This window comes from Populus nigra, chromosome 9 (assembly GCF_951802175.1).
Source record: "Populus nigra chromosome 9, ddPopNigr1.1, whole genome shotgun sequence".
NCBI classification, from domain to species: Eukaryota; Viridiplantae; Streptophyta; class Magnoliopsida; order Malpighiales; family Salicaceae; genus Populus; species Populus nigra.
Genome location: NC_084860.1, coordinates 13,200,413 through 13,212,554, shown reverse-complemented (window position 1 = coordinate 13,212,554; position 12,142 = coordinate 13,200,413). Strand labels below are relative to the sequence as shown.

Sequence of the window (12,142 nt, the reverse complement as noted above, 5' to 3'; positions counted from 1 at the left end):
TGTGGGTGTGGTTTGGCTAATGTGAAAGTGTGAATTGTGAAGTAAGATATAGATGTGGGTTTTGTTTGCTTGTAGTAGTTAGGGTTTGGTTTGCTTAAAGAGAGAGATGGAAGATCAATAGAGAAGGAAGAACAAGAATAGTGAGATGAAGAGAAGTAAGACAGGGATGTGGGTTTGGTTTGCTTAAAGTGATATGAAAGATCGATAAAGAAAGAAAAATAAGAATGAGAGAGATGGTTTGGTTTCTCTGGTTGTGTTTGGCAATTGTTTGGTGAGATGAAAGGATTATGTTAGTGTTAGGTTAACTAGTAAGGACTTATAATTTATACCCCTTTTTTTTAATATATTTAGTTATTTTTGTAAGGTACAATTTGGTTTGGCAGTTTCAGTTTTTGAAATCATAACTGAACCGAGTCTATTAATTTTTAAAAACCATTTAATCAATTTTTCCTTTTAGTTCGGTGTTTTCTATTAATTTTTTTATTTACTCTGTTTTTTTGGTTAATAGGTTTTTTTTAACACAGAAAATTATGACATTTTTCTAAAAAAAAAATTTCAATTTGATCTCTAAACTCTTCAAACTTTTCAATTAAGTTCTTAATTGGACTTAATCTTAGGAAATCCATTCAATTTCACCCTTAATTGAGTTAATTAATTTATAAAAACTTCAAAACTAGTTCCCAAAACTTCTTGTTCATTCAATTTCATCCTTAGCCTTCTTCAATTAGACCTTTAAATTTTTGTACTTTTTACAAAGTGGTCTTCAGTTTTGAAATTCTTTGATTTGAACCTTAATCAACCTTTAATATTTAAATTTCTTTTATTTGAACCTCTAATTGCACCAATTTAGCCTTTTTAAGTTTCAATTTTGTCCCTAATCTTTCAATTTTTATGAATTGATCCGAATTGAACCTTATTAATTGTTCTTATTTTAGCCAAATTGACTTTCTAACTTAATTTTGCTTTTAATTAAGCTCTTGATTAAATCAATTAGACTCTGTAAAAGTTTGATTAAGTCCCTGAACTTAATTAATTTGCAAGTCTGCCCCAATCTTCAATATCTTTTTTAATTTGATCCTAAATTCTCATTATTATTTTTCAATTAGACCCTCCATTGTTGAAATTGAGCTCCCAACCTAGGCCACTTGGTTCAATTTGGTCCTTCATCCTTCAATTAACTCCCCATTGTCTATTTTTCTTTTCTTTTTTAATAGTTTTTTGGGAACCCAAAATTGTTATGGCACTGGATATAAAAAAAGAAATGTGAAGTGCATTATAGTTATTTAACATCAAAAAAGTTAAGAAACAATTTATATGAATTTAGTTATATATAGTTTTTCCACATTGAAAAATTAAGAAACAATACAGGAGAATGTAGGCTATAAAAGAAAATGTTGAATGTGGTATAGTTATTTCACATTGAAAATTTAAGAAACAATCCATGTGGATGTAAACTATATATAATTATGTCACATTAAAAAGTTAAGAAGTAATTCATGTAAATGTAAACTATAAGGAAAAAAATATGTGAGGCCAAATATTCAAGAATTAATTTTACTTTTTTTTATTTATAAAAAAACATATAAAAAAATCGGGTCTCACCCTAGTCATCTGAGTTTTGGATTGACCTGATGGGTCGCTCAGTTTTCACCAGGCCAATTATAAGCTCAAGTTTTTGTGGTTTGAAACTTAGTCAAGATCTTAGATCATGGATCCACCTGCTGAGTCAGGTTTCATAACTATTGTTATACCAAGATGTAAAACTAAATTTGGTGTGGTCATATACTATTCTAATTTACATTTAATGTGAAAATACTAATTTATTTATATTTTTAATATTAAAAAGATGGAGGTCTTTTCTCAAAAAGAATTATAGAACCTTTTTTAAAAAGTAATATTTCTCTTACATAAAAAAAATAATCAGAAGTTAAAGAACTTGCCAATATAGTCAAATTCTATTTATAAATATGATAAGTTAATAATTTCTTAAAGACTTATTTAATGAATTTTTATATATAATATCCCAATAGTTCAACTTTTTTTAAGGAAAAATAAAAGAAATTAATTTAATTTTTTCAAGTTAAAATAAGCATGCTTTCAGCATTATTGAAAAATCAGAGGAGCTTGACAAAACAAAAGGCACTTGATTTTAAATAAAACACAATTAGAAGATATCAAACATAATTGAATTTTTTTAATTAGATATTGAGTTAAATTTTAGAAAAGAGTGTAAGGTTGGGGCATTTAACACCACCAGAAAATTTGTTATGCCAAGTAGCGATCAATGAATAAAAGCGGGCCACAATGGATTGTGGATGTCCTGACAACATTCTTGAAAGTTGATGTAGAGCATGTTTTTTACAAATTTAATAGTTATTTTTAAAAAATATTTTTTAAAAAATATATTAAATTAATATTTAAAAAAATTAATTGTAAGATTTTATAAAAATATTAACAAAAATAAATTAATTCTTATTTATTAATTATCATATGAGGATGGGAGGCGTGATTTCTTTATACAGAGGGTATGTGGAATAATATTAGTAATTGTTTTATTTAAAAATATATTAAAATAATATTTTTTAAATTTATTTTAACTTGAGTATATTAAAATTATTAAAAATATATAATTTTTAAAAAATTAATTTAAAATTTTATAAAAATATTTTTCAATCACAAAAATGAATTAAATCTTATTTATTAATTATCATATATGAGGTTGGAGGCTACTTATCTTTTCTATATGGAAAGTGATTGAAACAAAAGTATTTATTTTTTAAAAATATTTTTTATTTAAAAATATATTAAAATAATATTTTTTAATTTATTTTTAACTTGATTACATTAAAATTATTTTAAAATATAAAAAATATAATTTTTAAAAAAACTTTAATTAAAACGGTTAGACAGACAAATACGTAGTTTTCCACCTAAACGCGACGCGGCTTTAAAGGCCGCTAGCCGCCCAAACCTTATTAAGTTGTAACTATGCACCTCATTTTCTTTTTGGCGGTTGCTTTATAACCCTGTCTTTGTCTATCTTCTCTCACAGCTCCCCACGTGTCACGCAACAAGTTATCCCTTCCCTCACCCACATGTCCCTTATTGAATTCCCCCACACAGCAGCCGACGCGCCGGTTTCAACTGTCTGTCACCTTCCAACACATCATCACCACACATGTCGCTTCCTCTGAAAATCCGTACATGTATTCACGTGATAACTGCCACGTCGCTTGCATCTATTGGACGGTTGTCAATATCATAGGCACCCGCTTCACTACGGCATTGAGATGAAAAATCTTTGAAAATGGGTTACAAGAAACAAATGTGGGCCCCACCATGAGCGGCCGCCGCGCCTCCTCTACCTGACTATTTCACACGTGGACCCCTTGCCTAAGCCACAATTTCTTAAAAGAGTAACGGCACGAATCTTATCTTTCCAGTAGACTTTTAAACATACACTTTTTTCCAGTTATAATACTCCATTTTAATCGTCTTGTTTTCCTATGTTAATTTAGCCCAACATGTACAATCTATAATGTTTTTTTTTATTATTATTTCTTCTATTAAACGATATCCTTCAATTATTGGACATTTATTATGGATTATACCCGACATTTTAACTCTATATATTTCATTTTTATCTTTGTAAAATCATGACATGTCTTAGATAAAAATAAAAAATATAGCGTAAAAATAATTTTCTTACAACTATGGATACCATTTTTTTTGTCATATTTATTTTTGCGTTTCAAAAATATTTTTTAAAAAAATTAAAATTTAAAATTTTTTTTATTTTAAATTAATTTTTTTAATGTTTTTTGTTGATATTAAAAGTAATTTTTAAAAAATAAAAAAAATATTATTTTAATATATTTCTAAATAAAAAATATTTTAAAAAACAATTGCAATCATACTCTCTAATACGCTTGAATAATTTTAACTCTATTCTTTCATTATTTTTTTGGGAGATATTCATTTCCATCATACAATGGTCGAAGTTCATGGCATTTTCGTATTTTGAATTAAAGAAATTATTTTTCTTCCATGTCTTGAATTTCACCATTATCGCTTACAAATCTTAAAACTATAGATGGAAAATACATATAAAAAGGAGCTCAGATCTTCGGTTCCATTTTCCTTATTAATTGTTATGTTCTTAAAGATAGGATTAATGAATCGTTTTCGTAAACACATTGATTGCTTTAGTAACTCGTCATCTTTTCCTAGAAGGAAAAAACCTCTCCGTCTCGTCAAGCAATGGCTAATGTTACTTCAATCATGAAAGGAGGCATCAAATGTTGGAAATATAAAACGCAAATTTTTTGAAAAACCAGAGGTATCCAAAAACAGAAAGAAAAAGAAGAATATTTAATTATATAAAAGAAAACCAAATTAAAACTATCGAACGGTGGACGTGCACGTGACGACAACCGGAATCCCGACATTAACCCATCAACACGGAATTACTCTCCGAGGCCCCCACCGCGGCCTCTTTGATTCGGTCCCTCTCTCTCTCTCTTATCTCTCTCAGAACCAAACAAAGCAGTGGTTTTGCCGTCGGTGCCGCTTTCAATAATAATAATATAACCCCCCACCCCCCAAAAAAAAAAAAAAAAACATTAAAGAACCTCCACGTAACCACGCGTCACTGGGCTATCCAAGCATCATCATCCAGCCATTGATTCTGAAAAACACTCTCGAGATCTGTACAGAAAATGACAAACAAGTACATGAATCACGAGGAGCATTTTTAGAGAGAAGTGATTAGAAAGACAGGGCCATGGTTCTCATCATGAGCCTGTTATGTATTATTTTTCTAATTGTAAATTAATTAAAAAAAAACTCAGATTTTTTAATAAAGAAATAAATAATAACAAGGTAACCAAAGGTAGTTCAGGTTTAGTGCGGTTTCCGTACGGTGTAGATGGGTCCCCGCGTGACGTAATCGGACAGATCTCTAACATACGCCTTGTATTACGCTACGCTTGCGCATCAAAATCAACCCCAACCTACAATGCCGGCAACATGTCTGTTGGACACTTGGATGCCACCTACACATTCAAATACGCAGAGCCAGCATATTGATTAATAAATACGAGTAATTATGGTCAAATTTTACCTGATTCAAGGGTAGCTGCATATGTTTTTACCCTGAATGCATCTTTTCCGAGATGGATAACTTCAAAGGAAAGAACAGGTTTCAGAATTTAGTAAAAACCGTTCTCAACTTGTCTGCTTGGTGATGGGAAACATGGTGGGCATTTTTTATCTCCGTTTTGCTGATCCAGCCATTCCCAGTTACAAATTGAGCCCGTGAAACCAGACCCGAGACTCGGCGGCGTGCCGGTTAAATCTTCACTCAAAATCTCGAGTTCTTTGAAGTAGTGAAATAGAAATTTTACAAGTACAAAATTGTAAACTAAAGCCGAAAAATATTGAATTTATATTTCAAATGTTGTCCTATCCTTTCTTTCTTAGAGAGAAGGGAGCACCAAGCTCCATTTCTTACTAATCTGGGAAAGAGTTTAGTTTTCACTAAATTAACCCCCAGCCCTGAAAAGAAGGGCCTTTTTGGTGCTGTTCTTGGTAGGTGTAATAAACCAAACTGTAACGATAAACAGCAACATCTTAAATGAGCAGAGCAACTCTTAGGGCTTTTTGATTAGTAGATTTGCGGGAGCATATATGAACGTGACTGGCAACAATAACAGTAAGATAGAACAACTCTGCGAAACTTCTTAAATTTCTCAGTTGCGAAAAAAAAAAGGGAAATAGTTTTAGATAATTTCCGTTCTCTCTATATACAAAATACGTCAGCTGCTTTTCTTTTCTTTCTTTTTTTTTCCTTAATTAGCTCTAATTCTCTAAAACTTGCTCTCTTCCTGTCGTACCCAGGAAATTAGAGGAAAAAAACAACACTTGAGCCATAAAACGACTTCCAAAATCAGATCTCTCCATGAAAAACCACAAGATCATGAGACTTCCGGTGGTGGGGCCAGGTTAAGATCAAGATCAAGTGACAATCCCTTACTATCACGACGATGATCGTAATCGACGACTGATGATGAATCCGAATCACTCTGGGCCCCACCTCCATTCACCATCACCGTTTGATTAAACCTGCACCTGTTAATATTATTCACTATACTATTATTGTTAGGAATATCATTCTTCGCGTGAGCAAACGCGTCAAAGAAGAAAACGGGACGCGCAACAGCAGGGAATGGAAACCACGCGCCTCCTGGAAAACTAACTCCATTGGGAAACGGCTGGCGGTCGGTTTTATGGCGGGAAATGTTGAGAGTGAGGTCGAGTTGTGGTGGAGGAGAAGCGGCGCGTGGGGGCGGCGGGGAGGAGGACTCGACAGTGCTGCTTTGGCTAGGACTGCGCGTGGGGTTGGGATTAAGCTCACCAATTGTAGGGAAATTAGTTTTGGCTTTGGCTCCGCGGAATTCACGAGCAGCCGCATCGTATGCACGGGCGGCCTCTTCAGCAGTATCAAAAGTGCCGAGCCAAACCCTCGTTTTCTTGCCTGGGTCTCTGATCTCAGCTGCATAGCGTCCCCATGGTCTCTTCCTGACGCCTCTAAAACGGATCTCCGATCTAGGGCTATTCGGGCTGTTGTTGTTGTTGTTGTTAGATCTTTCTCTAGGAGCCATTTTAGCGCTGGGGGTTTCCTATTTTTATTTTTCGGGGGGTTTGTTTGTTGGTTAGGTGCGAGGTTTGATAGGAAAGAGGCAGGGAGCTGGTTTATTTATATAGGGAGAGAGCCAGAGAGGAGGAGAGAGAAAGGTCTGCTGCTTCCGGGGGTGATTTGTTGGCGTTTTGTGGGTCCAGTCAACGATAAGATATGTGGCTTCTCTTACACGAACCAGTTTAGTTAGTTTACGGGCTAATGAAATGGTGGCACACTGGCACGTTAGGGTCTTCAAGGAGGAGATACTTACGTTTATAAAAAATCTCGTAATTAAATGTTTTATCTTGGTGAATAAATGTTTTCGTTTCTTTTTTTCTTTTTTTCCAGTCGTCGGGATTGTAATAAGAGAGAAATGGGACTACCATGTGACAGTCATTAAGTGGCTAATAAAAGCATCGTCATGGCACCTAAAGAAGGTTACTCATGCGCTCATTACATTGGTCATAGGCTACTTCTTCTTTTTTTTTTTTTTAATTAATATGAGTGTTCGGCTAACTTGCGCATCTCAACTAATCTTATAGATTCTGAAATTAACAATTATATAAATTTTCAGTGATCATTATATTAAAAACCACAAAGCTCGAACCTAAAACCACAGGGAAGAAAACCCCTTAATCCTAAACTCTCACCACTAAACAATCTACTAGATGATTTTCTCACTTTTCTTTTATTATTACTGTTCACTAACTTTTCCTTTTCCGCTCAAATTAACATTAAAAAGAATGGTGAGTGATATATATATAGGTTTTATGAGTTTTTTCTTATGAATTTTATTCTATTCAAATCATTAATGTTTTGAACATGCCCGAGGTTATTAAAAAATCACATTTAACTAGATAAAATATGACATTTAAGAACATGAATGCTCATTTAATTTAATACTATTTTTAAAAAAAAGGAAAGAGTCATTGCCTAAGCAAATTACACCCACCCAATGAATTATGATTCTGTCAATCACAGACAATTACTCTAGAAATCAAATTAAGAAAAAATAATTAATCATATCGTGCATATGGAAGTTTAACAACTTTACGAGAAAATCCCTCATTCTAATAAAATAAAACTTTAAAAACCTCAAATAAAATAATATATTATTTTAATATATTTTAAGAAACAATATAACAATTCTAAATGCTGCCTAGATCCAGAAAAAAGCAATTATAAAAGTGGCCGTGGAAACCAACTCACGGGTTAATGCTCTGATCCAAACTGCAATCAAATCGAGAAAAGAGTAACACGTGTAGAAGAGTAAGATAAGGTGTACGTGTTAGCCAGGGCGTTTCAATCACGGGCCACACAAATGGCGTTGAGCTCCCATTCTTTTATTCGAGCTTAATTGAGTAAGGTCTATGGATGGAGGGCTCAGTCAACGAGGTGTTTGACTACTTTGTGTGAATAGAGCCGCCGCCCTTGCCGCCATTTATTAATAGATTATTCGCAAACATTTGTTTATTCTCTTACGTCTATACGCTCCTATATTAAATTTACGTCACCTGTTTACATATCTGCCGCCACGTACCCACATCATTAATTCAAATCACGCCTATCACCATGGAAGCAGCGGGATTCCGCCTCAATTCTTTATTCGACGAGTTCTCTTTAAAAAATAAATAAATAAATAAACAGTATCATTCAACATTAATCCCTTATTAGACCGTTGATCTTGCTAATTTTTTATCCAAATAACAACTAAAAAATTCCTTCATTTTTATCAAACCGATAAATCTTGCTCAAATTTTTATAGAAATTTTCTGAAGTTATTTTATTTATTGTAGTCACTGTATCGCTATGCAAACTATAAAAAAATTTTAGATATCAAAAATCTCGTTGAGGCTTCTGATTTTGATAGTTTTGAGATTTTTTATTTTATTTTTGGATTCAGTTAACTGGTTAAGCCAGAAATATCACCCTTTTGGTGTGATTTTCCCTGTGGTGTGATTGAACGTGGCAGTGAGTATTTAAGATTTTCTGTAAAATAAATTCTTTATTCAAACATGAAACCCTCCAATACTCCATTAGTAAGTGCTTAGTAAGTGCAAGAAAAATGTAGTGTGTATGAAATGAAATGCAATAAAAATGTATGCATTAAGAGAGATAGTCTATGGCATTGGATGGCTTTTGCGATCTGAAATGGCATGGCTTACTATGGTTGTACATTGAACTTGTCTTGCTAGGAACTTCTCTCTTCGTTTTTACTTAGTGACTAGTTGTATTTATACACCCAGCCCTTAAAATTTCTTAATTGAGAAGTAGATTATATTTGTGGTGGAAAAATTGATGATTAATCTTGATTATGGATCTACTCATCAATTTGAGGGGGGGGGGGGGGGGGAATGGTGTTTTGAAAAAAAAGTATTAGTTTTATCCATGCTTTTCATATAGGGAAAAACATTGGCTAGCATTTTGGGTTCCTAAAAAAAAAATGCCAACGTGTCATACATATTATTAGTAAAAATATTGGTGATGAGCAGTGTTATTGGTGCAAAAGATAGTGTCTTCTTTACTTATAAAAACTTGTTTATTAATAAAAAAAATTATGTGCATTAAAAGTTTATATGCGCGATTCTTGGAAACATAAAAATTGCATGAAAAGGTGTGTCGAAATAGACCAGGTCAACACCAAGTCAAGAGTGGATTTTTGAATTGAAATTCTGGTCATTTAACTAACTCAAATGACTAAACTTTTTTTTTTGAAAAAATATTGTATTATCACCTCTTGTGCCTAGAATTCCAGGAAAATCACTCGTAATGTGCAATGCTTGGTTTCTAAATTAGATGTAAACTTTCTAAAATATTTATCTTTTTAGATGATTTACTTTCCAATAAAAAATTAATCAAATTTATAAATATGATCATTATAAACCTCTGACCTAAAACCAATAAATCAATGCTAGAAATGGTAACTTTTTTTTATTAAAAATGATAATTGAGAAGGAAAATTGTTATAAATAGGGATAAAAACTTTTATAAATTTAACTTAAATTTTAGATGAAATAAAACAACAATCGATATGCGAAATGCAGACTAATGATGAATTACGTAAATTCTCTAATCGGGTAAAATAATTATGTAAAGGAAAATCTTTATGAATTGGGTTGAAAATAGTTATACAACAATAATAATATAGTAGAATTTTAAATCAAATGATGTATGATTTTATACGCGAAAAACGTTGATCGCCGATATATGCCCTACATACAATCACCTTTTTTTTTTTACTGAAAGTGGTGAAAGATCTGAGAATCTTTTTTTACTGAAAATCATGATGATTTAAGTAAAGGAAATGGCATGTAAAATTTGGAGTTTTTGGCATAAAATTACAAGTCCAGTTTTACGGTATCAATCATATCTCTCAATCCGATCATTGGGTCGGGTTAAAAAATTTTACTTTGACCACAACGATGGAAATTTTTATGTTGAGAAACTAGTTACTTGGTAATGGGAACGGTGTCCGGTAATGAACTATGTTATGGAATTAGCTACTTGGTAATGGGGTTAGTGCTTGGTAATGAGCTATGTTAAGGAACTAGTTACTTGTTAATGGGGTTAGTGTCAAGTGATGAGCTATGTTAAGGAACTAGTTACTTGATAATGGAGCTAGTGTCCGGTGATAGGCTATGTTAGGGAATTAGTTATCCGATAATGAGCTAGTGACATTAGTTTATTTAATGATTGGAATATGTAATTTGGTTTAAATGGACTTGTGTGGAGTTAATATTACACGGAAGACTGACTTGTTGGACTGTTAATAAAATACTTGGTGAAATCCAATTGTTAAATAGAGGTGGTAAATTGTATTCATGACATTGAGTGCATGATATAGATATTTTGTTGAATTATATTCTTGAATAGTGATATAACAACAAAGGTCCGAGATGGTTGAACCATGAATTTGTTTGGAATGATTGTGGATAAATAAAAATAATATTACTTTTTAGGATTTTCAATGATTTATGTTCGGCGAATTATTTGAGATGTGCTTTAAAACTGTGGATTGTTACACAAGATTACTCATGTGATGATGATGTTGGAATTTTATGAAAAGTTTTGTACATGAAACTGTAGGACAACATTTGGATAGAGTTTTTTTATGAGAGAAACTCCACCAAAAGTTTGGAAAGTTTCCATTGGAAATAATAAGTCGAGGTATAACCTTAAATCCTTTTAGAAAATAGTAAAATATAGTGTAAAAGATAACAACATGGGTGATATAAAAAGAGAATGAAATGATGGAACCTGGTGATGATAAGTATGGATTATGAAAAATCAACCTATGTAATTAATTGCTCAAAAAGTTAAAATGACAAATTACATGAACCTGAGTATTTAATTAGAATAAATTGAACATTTTGGAAATCAAAAGGGCATGAATATGATTGTAAAACAAAAATTGACATAATTTATACGCATTATAAATGGAAACAATGGTGTGAACCAGATATGGTCATGAAATATACACACACACACATAATTGTACAAATGAGATGTGTTTGAAGAAACATATCATGACATGAATTAAATGAGTTGTGAATAAGAATTTATATAATGTGACTGCAATAGTTAAATGAGTACTATGATGAAACTATAAGATTAAAGGAATGGTACTAAATTAGAATTTAACATATATTTGATGTATTTACCAAAAAGTTGACAAAATTGGTTTTTGCTTATATAATTAATATATGTGTTTAATATGTATCCGTTGCAATATATTATAATGTTATAAACATATATTGTTTTTAGGATTATCATTGACTCGGACAGAACAATAGATCTTACCTATCATTTTTTTTAGTTAGGTGATGATGATGAAATTTTGAATACGTTGATTACCTTTTATAATATAATTGTGATAATAAGTTTATTAAGAATGTTTGTAACTTAATTATTAATCTTTCTTTATTGGGTTGTAATATAAGATTTAAATCTACTCTAATTTCATTATATTAATATTATATGTATTCAGTTCATAATGTTTTATATATTTTATTGATGTTACTTGTTGTAAAATGATTTTATACTATAATTGTATATGAATTGTTAAATGGAGAATTGAGAAGGATAGATGACTTCTATTCTTGATTGGTGAGATTTCTTAAAGTTTGTGAAATTTGAATAATATTGAGATTGTAATATAAATATGTATATAGGCGTTGATAACTTAAAAAAGATTTATATTAAAGATAAACTCTATTGAAATTTCATTAGAGCTCTAAATGATATAAAAGTTGAAAACATGATATTAACATGTAAAAAAAAATACTTTATTTTCCTCATTTCAACAATTAAAAAGTTTATAACGATGAGAAAAGAAAAATTGTTACCATCACTAATCTAATTTCTAATAAACAATTTCACTAATCTAATGGTTTAATTTTTTTTTCTTATCTTATATTCCTATTACATATTTAGGTCATATACTCATTATAACAAAAATACATG

At 31.3% G+C, this 12,142-nt stretch overlaps 1 protein-coding gene across 1 annotated transcript; it reads right to left on the bottom strand.

The window, feature by feature from the left end:
• Positions 1–5,636: 5,636 nt before the first annotated feature.
• LOC133702578 (ethylene-responsive transcription factor 4-like) lies at positions 5,637–6,748 on the bottom strand. The gene has a single exon (XM_062126886.1). It carries the CDS (start codon positions 6,660–6,662, stop codon positions 5,976–5,978), a length of 687 nt encoding a protein of 228 aa, XP_061982870.1. The 5' UTR covers positions 6,663–6,748; the 3' UTR covers positions 5,637–5,975.
• Between the last annotated feature and the right edge of the window lie 5,394 nt (positions 6,749–12,142).